This window comes from Numenius arquata, chromosome 20 (genome assembly GCF_964106895.1).
Source record: "Numenius arquata chromosome 20, bNumArq3.hap1.1, whole genome shotgun sequence".
NCBI lineage: Eukaryota > Metazoa > Chordata > Aves > Charadriiformes > Scolopacidae > Numenius > Numenius arquata.
In genome coordinates this window covers 3210523-3224694 of record NC_133595.1, presented here as the reverse complement: position 1 = coordinate 3224694, position 14172 = coordinate 3210523, and the positions used below count along the sequence as shown (strand labels likewise).

The window sequence follows — 14172 nt, the reverse complement described above, 5'->3', positions numbered from 1 at the left end:
CTGTGCTATAATATCACACTACATAGAAACTATTTACAGAACTAATAACCCCAAACATCAGTGGGATGACCCTGCCGTGCTGCAGAAAAAGCCCTGTGGACAAACACTGATAGGCTTAGGACAGAATAAGCACTGAACAGCTGAGGATTTGCCTATTTCACAAACGTTGGCGCAAACTTACATTGCTTTAGCCCACACGTTCTTATCTGCACAAGCTAAAATTGTGCAAATCAGCTGCCATGATCGCTTTGCTTTAAATACTACGCTAATGAAGCTATGGACTAATTCAGTTTTCAGACTGGAATTTCATTGTAAAAACCAGACCAGGAAAAAAGTTTAAAATTGTACGGAAAATGAAATTCTGGTAAGAAGGATACAAAACAGAAACACTATTTCACCAAACAACTGTCACTAACTTTAATCATCCCTCACAAATAATATACATCATGCCACTACATTAAACGACAAACAAGAATTACAATGAATATAAAATTCTGAGAGTGCAATTAGCGAAAAGCTTTTACAAGAAACAATAGTGGCTTGAATCTACCGACACACCACGGCGCATCTGGAGAGACCTTGATGTACATTGAGACTTGCAGTGTGCATCCCACTATGAAACAAAGTTTAGGAAAAAAATTTGGATTCAACTATTTTTCTTCTCAGAGAAGTATACAGCTTGATGACAACTGCAAGTAGCCCCACATCACTAAAATGTAACGCTACAAAGGCAACGTCCATCTGTAATGAACCCACAACAAACCAAACACACACAATCTGCAGGTAAGGGCCCCTCTGAACAATCGCTTCTCATTGTTAGTGAAGAACTCATGACATAAATCAATCCCATAGACTTAAAACTCCACCTTTTGTAAAGGGTAAAAATTTCCCCCTCCCCTTTTTTAGTATAAGGAAGCGTTGCCAATACTATCATTAGCAAAAGAAGGGTGGAGAAAATTAGGGTATTGCAACATTAATAAACTTATTTCTGCTTATGAACTGGGTGCTTAGTCTTCTGTGAAGACGCCTCAGAACCACTTGAGAAACAAGGCTCAGGAGAGCACAGGTTTTGTTAACGATCACTTCTATTGAAGTGAAATGGCATCGCTTTATACAACTTTAGCAATACTAGGAATGGTTTTCTTTTCTCCTGTTATAATACCAGCGCTGCTTCTGGCAGGGGTACTTTATGATTTTTTCAATTCAGAACTGCCACCTGGAATTGACCAACCTCTAAAGCTTCGTTTTTATCATTCATTGATGATTACAGCCATGATCTCGGTAAGTTAACTTTCTTAAAACTGGGGACTTCGCTTTTAATTTGGTAGCGTGTTTGGGAGCTGGAAGATAATGGCTTAAGAAAAATTAGAAAAGAAGAAGCAATTCACTCCCCTGAAGCCTGTAAGCATTGTTATATGAACCAAATCGTCTTAAATTGACTCATAAAACTGATAGGACTAATCTTCAAAGCTTATTTAGATTTTTCAGTGCATCTGTCAGACTGCAGCCACTTTATATTGGAAAACTGTTTCACACGTAAATTTAAAAAAATAACGGTATGTATACAGCACCTATTGAGCTGCATGTACATGTAATAACGCCATTTATTCAGAAGCAAGCCTACATTACTGCTCTTCACACTTGCTTCATTTTATACCTATTATCCATAATCATATCTATATATTCATAGAGCTATACACACAGTGTACTTTGAACAATAAAATAATTAAAAATAAAAACGAGCAGGAATGGTGAGGTCTTTCTTTTTGTGTGGCTAGTTCAGAAAGTAAGATACAGGTATATTTAAGGACAACCTGTTTAGGTTTCGCTTATTCTTTAAAAATGCCAGTGTGTTTGTGTATTTACTCACATGACAGTGAATTTAACATAATTCCAATATATCTATTTCCATTAACTCTGTAACAGAGACAAAATTACAAATCTTCCAAATGGGAAGTGGAAAAGAATTATTATCGAAAAAAACATAAAATCAGGAAATTTTCAGTTTCAAAATTTTGTCTATTTTTTCCAGATCAAGATAATAACAAACCTACTCCTTTTCGCAACCAGTTACGGGGCTGAAAGTCATTTCTTGAATCCAAGTGTTACACAATTAAAAAACTATCAAGCTGGCATTTGTTCCTTCCACCTCCAGAGTTGTGTGACACTGTCAAAGTCACAGCAACTTTGCACAGATTTCTAGAGAAAAAAAAATAATCAAGATAAACAAGTAGTGTTTAGCGAGTGTATTAAATCGCCTTCTAGATCTATGTATGTTAGTCTTAAAATATTCATTTCCTTGGGCTGAAAGTGACACTGAATCTGCCCCCTTGCAAATAGCAAACTATTTTGATGTTGAACTTCACAACATTTGATTTTAAAGTTAAGACATTATGGCACAGCTTGAATACGCCAAGTCTCTTCTTTCCCACCAAAGCTCAAAAATTTCTTCTCAGGGTAACACAATTTTCTTTGTACTTTTTCATGCAAATATGGTATCTTTAATACAAGAAATACTAAAATATCTTCTAAAATGTTGCTCTCTCTTCATTTTAACTGTGAGAAATATAAACAAACACTATTTCTCTTCCTGACCATGGTGTATGTCAGAGCCTATGATAACCCCAGAGGTTTTAGCAGAGCCTACCTCTACAAGCAACAGTTCTAATCTGCTTTCATCACCCTCACACCCACAGTCACTTCTAACGCTTATTTCAAAATCAATGAGTGGTCTTTTCCTTTCCCCCATATTTTTAGCCTAAATACATTTCTGATTATTTTTAGATTCACAAAAACAAACAATGAGCAAGAGGACAAGTGCCTCTGCAGAATGGGATCGACATGTTACTTTTCGGCAATCTTTAGCAACACTTAATCAAAATTGTTCAATGACTTCTCACTAGTCACAGTAACTCCACTGAAGCACCGCCCCCAGTTTCTTCTGAAATACACCACACTAAAATAAAGGCAGGATTTTATTTTTTTTTTAATTAAAGACAGTTGGAAACCTTCACACTAATCATGTGCTGAATTCTTTCTTTTCAACAGGGAAAGATTTTGCAGAAGCTCGGGATCTGCAGTGATTTCAGCTTATTGCGAATTCTGGTAGATGGAATACCCCCGTGCAGAGATTCAAAACTTCTCATCAAAGATCTCAAAGTAGATGAGGTACCGCTGAGGATTTATCAGCCTAAATGGCCACCTACTGGCAAAAGAAGAGGAATACTGTATTTTCATGGAGGCGCTGGCACATTTGGGAGCATTAGTAAGAAATCGGCGAGTTTTATTTCTAAAATCAAATCCAAACCTTTACATTTTCACCTTCAGATGTGTCAGTCAATATCTCACCTGTCCTTCCTAATGACAATAGTCTTGCAATCCCGATACTAACTGCAAAGCACCTTGCGGAATTAATCATCTAGTGCACAGTTAAGGGTCATCACATTTCTACTTCCTTTGGGCTACAGGAAAAGTTCATGAAAGTAGATCTGAGGCTTCTAAATCCAAACCTGTGACTCAGCAAACCCTCCATGAGCTGTCAGCTGACAGCAGAGGGACTCTGCTCCTCCTCCTGTTGATGCTCTTCTGAGAAAGATGTAGTTTTCTGGGCAGAGAAAGAGAGACCATCTAAACAAAACGCAAATGCACAGGTCACTCTGAGGGAAGTTCAGCTCACAGGATGTCCTCGTACCTTAAGCAATGGCAAGCTGAAAATAAGGTATAGCAGCAGTCCTGGAGCAAGGGTTGGAATCCTCGTCTCTTGCCTCTTCCCTCATCCTCCTCTGTACTCCATCTTTTCTGGAAATGTTACTTAAAACCTTTTTAGGCTGATACTGAACTCAGTGTAGATCTACTTTCTGGAATAATTACAGTATCATGAAAATGGCAATGCTACTGCTAGAAGGAATACATTCTGGCTTCATTCTTTGGAACAATGCTTTGGTTACTTCTCAAGGAGAAATTTTTAGTTTTGCATCTCAATGGGACTGAAGTGTTTCCTGTAAGCCTGGATATGGCCTGGAAGTAGAGAATTTAAGATATACTTCTGTGCTCAGCGCTCGACTTTTGTGTACAAACACTAAAAAAGTCAGTGTTTCTCAACTTGCAGTCCATGCATCAAAGGATGTCTAAAAGTTATAACATAGTCCAAGAAAGAGTTTAAAGAATATATATTAAAAAAATCTGTAAATATATTCCCATTCATGCAAACAAGGAATCAAAATTAAGGAAGATATAAATAATAAGTGAGCATTAAAATAGAACTAATGGGGGAGTTTGATTCTTGTGGTAACACAGCACAGAATACTTTCTTCCTTTTTGAGAAAGGGAGACAACCCTTTGATTGTCTCAGTAGCTGCTGGCTCAGCCTCCCAACTGTTCTGGATTTCTTTCTGAGCAACCAAGTCCGCGTGTGCTTTGTCTGGAAGCCAAGGCACCTAAAACGGAAATCTAGATTTCATTCAGGGGGCAGACAAGGAAGTCTGTGGGTTTTGAATCCTTCACTGTTTCAAAGGGCAAGTCTCCACTAGCACTACGTCAGGCGGATTTCAGTGATCTGCTAATGAGTTTGAGAGCCTACCTAGCTTCGTTTAGCATTGTGCAGAAATGATAACGTAATTTCTGGTAACTTAGGATCGTTCTGCACCGTGGCAGAAATAATCTACCTGTGTTTTACTGCAGAGCGTTGTTAGCCTGGTGCAGTGTCAGGCTGACAACAGCTGTGATGCTTCTGGTTCTAAGGCTAGTTTGAGTGGCATTGAGGGCTCAGGAGATAAGTTTCTATGATCTAAGTGAAAGGTCAATTCCTTTCGCTGGAAGGAAAAAAACCACACCACAAAGTTGCGTAGTTGTAGTTGTTGTTCACAACACAATTGCTGTTGCACAATTAGCACACCGAGGGAGCTATATCACATGCCATGGATTAACACAACACCCATACCTGTACACTGACTGTAGTACCTGACCTTCCATTTGAATTCCCGTTGGTACTCGGTAACAGGAAAGCAACTAATATAATGACAAGTTTTTAAAAGGACTTGGGGAATCTACATAGTAGTAAGCCTGAAGTTGCAACTAGTAAATGAGCAGAAGCTTCAATGAAGAACAGAATCAGTGGACAGATAAATATGACTCACTCCTTAAAATCCACACAGATGGAAGTCATGCTTCCCTGAAAAACTGCAGAATGTCTTTATGATAGCAAAGGATTAGACAATAAAATGACAGGTGGAATGGCATGGAGAAAAGTCAAACGGATGAACAGAGCATCTTAACTTTATAAATAAAACAATGGACTCTAAGAGACTACTCCCTTATAGGAAGAAGATCTTGGGATTATGGTAAAAAATTGCCTGAAAATGCTGACTTAGTGCACAGCAGCAGTCAAAAAGCAAATAAAATCCTAGGGATTATTATAAGGACAAAACAGGAAACTTCTTTATGCCATTGCAATAAATCCATGGTGCATCTAACTATTGCATAGTGCTTATGGTTCTGGTTCCCAGACCTCACAAAGGACAGAGCAGTACCAGAGAGACTCAGCGGGAGGCTGCGGAGGTGAGAAAAGAGTAAGTGAAGACCGTGCCTCTTCAGGCTGGGAAAGATGGATAAAGACAGATACACTAAATGCCTACAAAACCATGAGAAGCAAGAGAAGTTAAACAGGGAATGATTATCCACCATTTGTTACAGTACAAGAGTTAACGTCACCAAAGGGAAGTAGCGAATGCCAGGTACAAAACAAGCAAATAGAAATGATTCTTTACACCTTTATACACAAGCTGTGGAATTCTTCACTGCACAAAGTTGTTAATGTTAAAACCATAGGTCCAAGAAGTGGTCTGAATAATTCAAGAAAGAAAGATTAATCAGTGGCATTAAATATAGAGGGACAGTTTCTGTCTGAAAGGAGCGCCCTGACCCTCAACTTCTTGTATGCTTCTTATTACTGTAGGCTTCTCCTCAGCTCATTCTTCTCCTTAGACATCTTGTGTTGCCCACCAGCTGAGATGTGATACCAGCCTGGACAGACTTTCATTTTTTCCTAATATTACCAACCTTACATGCTTATATTTGCCCAAACAGCCACTAGCTAATAACCAGAAAATAGGTTTACATGTAGCGCCCACATAGCATAGCAGAAGTTACTCATCGGTCTCGTGTTGCAGTGCACGTGTTCAAGAATCTATATTTCCATTTCAAAAGGATACTTGATTTTTACAACACCGTTTCTGATAAACTTTCTCTTTAGGAGCCTTTGAAAGAATATGCCGCTATATTGCCAAAAAATGCAACTCGGTGGTTGTGTCTGTTGGGTAAGTGCTACTTTTACACAGAAGTATTTAAGGTAATACATTTGAAACATTTCTGAAAAATATGGTGAAAATATTTACTACTTCAGATCATGCTCCCTATTTTTCACTTTTGCCTTTCATTTAATTTAGAAATGTGCTTATAGGAAAAGTAGCCTAAAATAGCTGTAAAACCATTAGTTTGCCTTTCCAATCTACACGAGTGAAAAAGAAAAATAACCTTTAAAATTTAGAAAAAAAGGCCTACATAACTACCATATCGGTCAAACATGAACAATGCAAAATAAATTTTTGTGATTACTTTGACAATAACCACAATATCTTTGACATTTCAGTTACCGTTTGGGTCCTGAACACCCATACCCAGGGCAGTACTTGGATTGTCTCAATGCCACCTTATACTTCATGAGGAATTTAGAAGAGTATCATGTGGATCCTGCTCTCATCATCATCAGCGGTGACAGCTGCGGAGCTAATTTTGCGACGGTTATTTGCCAAATCCTGCTGAATAAAAGAGATCTTCCAAAAGTACGTGCTCAGATCTTACTTTATCCAGGACTACAGGGGCTAGATTTTCATTTGCCTTCCTATCAGCAGAACGCTTCAGTTCCCATATTGTTTCGGAAGCTGGTTCTCTACTTCTGTTTTCGTTATCTTAACAAAGAACCATCAATTTTGGAAGATGTCCTACAAAGCTGCCACGTTCCTGAGAGTATGAAACAAAAGTATAAAAAATGGATAAGTGCTGACATTATTCCTGATGAATTCAAGATTAGAGGCTACATACCACAGAAATCCACTTCATATAAGCCTGAAGTCCATGAAGCAATAAAAGAAATCTTAGCAATAACATTTTCCCCACTTTTAGCTGAAGATTCTATTATTTCCCAGCTCCCCGAATCCTACATCGTGACATGTGAGTTTGATGTACTTAGGGATGATGGACTCTTGTACAAGAAGCGATTAGAGGACAATGGTGTTCAAGTGACCTGGTATCATTCTGAGAGTGGTTTCCACGGAATTTTAGCCTTTTTTGGCTATGGGATTTTTTCCTTTTTATCTGGAAAGAAGATAATGGATAGTACTGTGAATTACATAAACAGTTTATAAAAGTATTTTTCAGAACAAAGATGCAAGTCTCACATTACCCTTGGCAAATTTATACTTGGCGAAGAACCGAAACACTTTTGATTTACGTTTTGGATTTCGACTGCATTTTACACTTTCTGATTTCTTCTTCTGCGATGACTCTCAAACAAATGTTAAGATTATTTAAAGCACCATTCCAGAAAACAGTATTGTAAAATCTCCAATAAGACGGAGATGCAAAAGCGAGGCATTTGGCACATACTGTTTCACTTCAACTCCAACAACTCCAGTGTCTGTGCGTGGCTGGCACATGCTCAAGGCAAGCAGCAAGAACAGCTCTTCCTGAAGATTCTTCGGCGGCCCAGAAATGCTGACGACAACAACAAGGGTCTACTTTGGCCCTTGTGAGAGACAGGAGATGCTCACTGTATCAGATGGAGAGTGAAATGACTCAGGTTCTGTGAAGTCTGATGACACACAGTGAAATTACAGCAATGCATTTTAATTTCTAGGGTTAGTTTGCACAAAGACTACGTTTTTCTTGAAGAAGTGTAGTCAAAAGAAAGGCTTCTGTCTGAAGCAGAATTTCTAAACTAGATCTACTATGGGTTTGATTTTGTTTGGAATCTGACAAATGATGTTTTGTTTTGGAACTTGATTCTTAAACTGGAACCCCTAAAATTTAATGAGTGTGTACCTGTTAGGGAAGTGCAGAGGTGAGACTTCTTTTCCTTTCTTTTCCTTTTTGTACTCCTTTTTCAAATTTATCTTATGCTTTCCAGATTATCTTATGCTCAAGACTACCTGTTATGCTATATTTGTTGAAAAAGTTCTGAAGATCACAGATGTAAGAAAGTAGGGAAGCACAGCGTTATATTATCACTGTAATGCTGCGGCAATTTTGTGATGTTTTCAACAACAACAAAAAAATAAAAACTAGCACTTCAAATATTTCTGTTACAAGAGCAAGTTACGTTTGCACAAGCACATACTGACTGATAAACCCAAATGAACGCCTCATGGTGACAGGAACAATGCAACCCTGGCAGCCTTGCTAATTGTCAAATCTGTGCTGTGCACAGTAATTAATTTACCGGACAACCGGACCATCCAAGACTATTGTATAAGATCACATAACTGTGGAAACATAATATAAACTGAAACGCCAGAAACACCATTGAGTGGGCTATTTTTAAATTTTTTTTTTAAATCTGGACTTTTGTTGTTTTAAACAAAATATATCCTTCTACTCCAGAGTATTTTACGATGACCAGCTGCCCTATTAAAAACACTCAACTTCTCACTGGAAAAAATTAAGACATTTCATTTTTTATTAAGTTTTCTAACTAAAATGACACGGTACTTTCCCCCCATCTTGTAATTTAAACTAAAAAAAAGAACCAAAAAGCATAATAAAATAATTATAACACAGCTGCTTAATGAAGTTAGATTTCTACATCTTTCATTTCACTGGGAATTTGCAATTTCAACGATGTTCTAACATCCTAGTTGTTTGAAGAGTTGCAGACTCGGATTCACAAGTTATACCTCAAGCATCATTTAAACTACAGCATCTCTACATTAGCACAATCCCTCTCGACAGCAAGAACAAGAGAAAGCAGTTTGATTTGAAACTCTTTAATTGCTGATTACCTTAAATCATTTGATGCTGTACCCGTTGCACACTGAGAGTTACTGAAGTTTACCTGATACAAGGTAACTTGATCATAAACCTAAACTCAGCCTCCTCTGTTGTTTTTTAACCATGTTCTTCTTTTAGAAGAAAACACAAATACTAAAAAAACTGAGATTGAGGTAATGACATAATTTGATAGGTGCACCTTTCCAAAAAAAAAAACATTGGTGACAATCCCTTTGGCCCTTTAGAGTGATAATGATCATATGCAGGCTCCTGTCTTCTGAGTAGTGCTTTATAGTGTCACAAACACAAAGCACGCGAATGCCCCGTGTCCATTTTCCACCTCTAATTAATTTAGTATTAATGCAGCTTACGTATAACACTCTTCTCCCAGCTAAAGACCGGTTTCCTGTAAAAATTCTGAAATGATGCTGGTGTAGATCTTTTAATAAATTCAGGACTTTGACCAGCTTATCTTTTGTGAAATAAACAGAGCAGGAGGGGGAGGAGGGGAAGGGGGAAAGACACCTACTAATGTATTTATAAAAGGAAGGAGAAAGGTTTTTACTAGAGCAACCTTATGAGGAACAAAGAATCAGGAAGTAACAAGACAAATATTTCTGGGAAAGTCAAATCAAAGACATTTCAGATCACTTTGCTGCTCAGCAAAATGGCAGCTGCTTACACGCTGCTGGTGTTATTCTTTGCAGTTTTTGTTGCCGGATTTATACTGTTGGTCATGGCGGCAATTAATTTTGATTTCTTCAACTCAGAAATTCCTCCTGGAGTGAATCAGCCTGTAAAGCTCCGAATCATTCATATAATTTTAATAAGCACAGCTGTGGTGGTAAGTTAACTTGGCGCGATTTGTGGGGGAAGAAGGGTGAACCTGTACATTTTATACTTAATGCAATGCTAGAACCCTGCCTGGAATTAATTCTCGGAGAGGAGAGCAAGGCATAGCTATCATGCTGCACGTTGTATTTAGAAGCTCAGTTTTGCTAAAAAAAAAAACCAACCTTTACCAGATTTTTTACACTATACTGCGTTATGAGTCCTGCCTAGCTCTTTTTATTAGGCAGTATTTAAACACTGCCCGATACAAGCATTTGAAAGCCTGACTGTGCTTCTACAGCGCATTCTGCTAACCTAGCAATAATTTGATTAAAGATGCTACTACATGTTGGATCAATTATGTCTCCATTCTAGGTTCAGATTGTATCAAATGTCTTTGGGTCATGCTTTCAAGCTTTTCTCGGACTTAGGGATGAGGAGTTACTTATTTATTTTGAAGACAATATCAGAAAGTGAACATTTCAGAATTGGGTTTGGGAAGGGGGAGTTTTTGTCACACAAATGACAAAATTAGGTAATATTGCCCAAGAGGAGCTGAAGGAATTCCATCTCCCCTGAACACATATTTGTAACTCCTGTGGCAACTAAGGAGGCTTGTCTGACAGGAATGAGGGGTTCTGGCCATTCTTCAGGTGACCTGGCCTGTACAAGAGTGGAAGCTCTTACCTGCACTCAACTTCTGGTGATCTCTGCTGACAAAGGAACTCACTGAACCAGGAGTATTTCCATGTGATGACAGATGTATAGATGCTGTGATGATGGAAGGTGTTAGAAATACATGCAACAGCATAAGCTGTGCATAAATTTAATAAATTACTTAAACACCTTCAAGAGGGATAAACTATCTACCATGAAAAAAAAATTCTCTGGCAGAAATATACTAGATTACAGAGGACCATAGTAAAGAACTCATATATTCTCATGCTTTGGCTGCACACAAGTTGTAATTAAAAAGAGATTACTTTCATTAAGCAGCTGGAAAAGCCAGTTGGCTTTTTATCATCTATACACTGCCCATTAGTACCATAAACCAGAATCGTATGCTGCAATGTAAACAACACAGGTTGAAAGAAACCAAATAATTGACTGTAAAGGTGAGAATATTCTTTGTAGTTGTTCAATTTCTGCTTGGAAAATAGCAAATACCAAAGAATAATGCACCATCCTTGGCGGGGTTCAAGGCCAGGTGGGATGGGGCTTTGAGCAACCTGGTCTGGTGGGAGGTGTCCCTGCCCAGGGCAGGGGGAACTACATAGTCTTTAAGGTCCCTTCCAACCCAAACCATTCTATGATTACAAATAGCTGGAGTCACTGATGAAAAGGTCATTCATAGGTAAATATATTGAGAGTCCTAACACTGTATTGACAATCCACATAAATGTGGCAGTTTAGTGAGAAATATTCATAACAAAATAGTGAATATTAAGAACCTGATCCAAATCTTCATAAGGACCGAAGTGCTGGTTTGGTGTGACTAAATAATCTATTTCAAAATGGAGGTTATGCCTTTTTTTATTTTTGCAAACTTATGCTGGACCTGTAGCTCTCATTTGTATTCTTTTCATCTTCTGGTGCCTGGCATGAATGTCGCTACAGCATACAGAAAGAACAGAAGTTCAGGCCTATTAAATATCTCAGGATCTTCTTGCCAGTACATTAATTGCACACGTCAATGAAGACTTCTGAGATGAATCAAAACACAATTACCAAATATATTCTCAACTTAGTCAATCCAATTTTGGGCAAGTGTCCATATCATGAAAATCAGCACCAGAACTATCAGCTTTCGCTGTGTTTTCTCATCTTCTCAGGGACAAGGACAGAATAACCAGTAAAAACCAAACTCATTTTCAATGTTAAGTAAAGGACCCTCTGAGAAAGCAAAGGGATATATTTCACGAGTCTTTGTTAATGCTGCATTGGTTTGGGATTATATTCTTTGTGAACGCTGCTGTTCGTGTGACCTCTCATAGTGCTACTGTTACCTGTACAACCACTCAAATATTTTATGACTGCCCTAAAACATACAACTTGACTTAGACATCACAAGTGTACTGCCCATACAGTTCCTTTACTTTGGAAAACCCAAAATCTCTTGACTGAACTTCCTATTCTCTTTGCCTTTGAACAGGGAAGGATTTTGGAAAACATTGGGATCTGCAGTCAGGTTAGCTTTCTCCGGTACGTGCAAGATAGAAAGACTCTAGGAGTGGACCCAAAGCTCTTCATCAAGGACCTGTGGTTTGAGAAAGTGCCTGTGAGGATTTATCAGCCTAAGGTTCCATCTGCCAGCCAAAGGAGAGGAGTTATGTTTTTCCATGGAGGAGGATGGGTATTTGGAAGTCTTGGTAAGACATCTCTAGCAGAAAAAATATTATAATTTAGTTAAATAAATACAAAGTTGATTGTTGTTTGACCTGCAGCAGTTACGAAGTTCGAGTGTAACCACAGATGCAATCTCTTAAGTCTTGCTGTCAGAAGAAAGCATCTGCTGTGCGTTATGTGCGTTTTTCTTAAAGATAAGGACAATGAGAGCGGAAAAAATACAGTAAGCAAATACTGAAATAGGAAGACGTGGGGGTACAAAAGATCCAAGGAGCTATGTATGAAAAGGCAGAGAAAAGAAGAGAGTATTTTCTTCTTGCAATTCTTTGATTTATGCAATAGACATTAGTACTCTGGAAAACAAAACAAAGCAAACCCAAACCCCACCAAATATGTTTCTTTCAGAGACCCATGAAAAGCTATGCCGCTGGATCGCCAGAGAAAGTGAATCTGTGGTTGTATCTGTTGGGTGAGTCGGTCCTCATGCTGTTTTTCAGAGATTATTTCTTATACTGTAAATATCACTTTACAGCTTCCCTGATCATAGCAACAACCATTCTCAGAGAAATGTTTCTGTGAGACTTGTAAATCAATGTTTTCTTATTCTAAACTGAAAATCGATAGTAAACAGATAGTAAACCGTATATTCTACTTAATCCTTATTCAAGGAAACTCTGCTTGATGCTTACAGAAGCACTACGTGAATGACAAGCCAGTATCATCATCAACATAATCTGGATTATGAGTACGTAGCTGCACTCTAACAAAGACATAAAACAGAAGTATTATCATTTGTATCTGACACATGGAAAGCCACAGCATAAACCGACTAAATGACTCTCAATAAAACCTAGACATAGTTGCCAGCAGAGTACTCCTCTTGTTCAAGACCTGAAAAATGTCCTAAACAGATGATATCTTAACAAGTTAATCTGCACAAGTTAAGTGAGCCGCGGTATGTTTATGATCAACCTGTGCAGAAAGGGAAAATTCTGAGGTAATCAAGGTATTGCTGGTTGCAGGAACCAGTATTTTCAGCAATACATTTAAAACTAATATTCCCTTCTCTTACTTCTGTTGTCTGTGTCCTAGGTATCGTTTAGCTCCTGAACACAAATACCCTGCTGCGTATGAAGACTGTCTTAACGCTACCATACACTTTTTGAACAATGTAGAGCACTATGGTGTGGATCCTGCCCGTATAATTGTCTGCGGGGACAGTGCTGGGGGCAATCTAGCGGCTGCTGTTAGCCAGACCCTTGCAGGTAGATCAGACCTCCCCAAATTACGAGCTCAGATCTTGATCTACCCAGGCCTTCAGGCACTGGACTTCAATTTACCATCCTATCAGCAGAATCGAGGAGTCCCTCTCTTATTCCGAGAACGTGCTGCTTTCTATGTGTTACAGTACCTAAATGGGGATGCATCTAATGTGGAAGAAGTCTTGGAGGGTTCCCATATTCCTATAGATATTAAATTAAATTATATGAAGTGGGTGAGCCCAGATAACATCCCCGAAAAATTTAAGGTCAGGGGCTACAAACCCCATGTACTACTTGACTGTACAACTGAGGTTTATGAGGCAGTGAAAAGACTCTGTGAGCCCAACCTGTGCCCGCTGTTGGCTGAAGACGCTGTTGTTCACCAGCTGCCCGAGTCTTTCATCTTGACGTGCGAGTACGATGTGCTGAGGGACGATGGCTTGCTCTACAAGAAGAGACTGGAGGACAACGGTGTTCGAGTGACCTGGTACCACCTTGAGGATGGATTCCATGGAGTCATAAATTCATTTAATAGTGACTCATTGTCATTTTCATCTGGAAAAAGGGGTCTTGATAATATAGTGAACTTTCTAAAAAGCTTATAGAAACAATTTTCTTTCCTTCTGTAAGAACTGCCAATTTTCTGTGGTCTTTTATGCTTCTAAATTCCATATAAGAGGTTTAGATAGGA

At 38.5% G+C, this 14172-nt stretch overlaps 2 protein-coding genes across 2 annotated transcripts; both read left to right on the top strand.

Moving 5' to 3' along the window:
- The first annotated feature begins 1098 nt into the window (after positions 1-1098).
- LOC141474001 (arylacetamide deacetylase-like 4) lies at positions 1099-7421 on the top strand. The gene is made up of 4 exons (XM_074161654.1): positions 1099-1281; positions 3049-3265; positions 6251-6314; positions 6647-7421. The coding sequence occupies exons 1-4, from the start codon at positions 1099-1101 to the stop codon at positions 7419-7421; spliced, it is 1239 nt and encodes a 412-aa protein (XP_074017755.1).
- Positions 7422-9709: 2288 nt separating this feature from the next.
- On the top strand, positions 9710-14086 carry LOC141473963 (arylacetamide deacetylase-like 4). The gene is made up of 4 exons (XM_074161610.1): positions 9710-9886; positions 12026-12242; positions 12625-12688; positions 13312-14086. The coding sequence occupies exons 1-4, from the start codon at positions 9710-9712 to the stop codon at positions 14084-14086; spliced, it is 1233 nt and encodes a 410-aa protein (XP_074017711.1).
- The last annotated feature ends 86 nt before the right edge of the window (positions 14087-14172 follow it).

What these genes read in the sequence shown, in the direction of transcription:
- LOC141473963 (XM_074161610.1), top strand. Translation starts at nt 9,710, where the DNA reads ATGGCAGCTGCTTACACGCTGCTGGTGTTATTCTTTGCAGTTTTTGTT. An exon ending in TAATAAGCACAGCTGTGGTG is followed by an intron (nt 9,887 to 12,025) that starts GTAAGTTAACTT and finishes GCCTTTGAACAG; the next exon opens with GGAAGGATTTTGGAAAACAT. An exon ending in TCTGTGGTTGTATCTGTTGG is followed by an intron (nt 12,689 to 13,311) that starts GTGAGTCGGTCC and finishes TCTGTGTCCTAG; the next exon opens with GTATCGTTTAGCTCCTGAAC.
- LOC141474001 (XM_074161654.1), top strand. Translation starts at nt 1,099, where the DNA reads ATGGCATCGCTTTATACAACTTTAGCAATACTAGGAATGGTTTTCTTT. An exon ending in TGATTACAGCCATGATCTCG is followed by an intron (nt 1,282 to 3,048) that starts GTAAGTTAACTT and finishes TCTTTTCAACAG; the next exon opens with GGAAAGATTTTGCAGAAGCT. An exon ending in TCGGTGGTTGTGTCTGTTGG is followed by an intron (nt 6,315 to 6,646) that starts GTAAGTGCTACT and finishes TTGACATTTCAG; the next exon opens with TTACCGTTTGGGTCCTGAAC.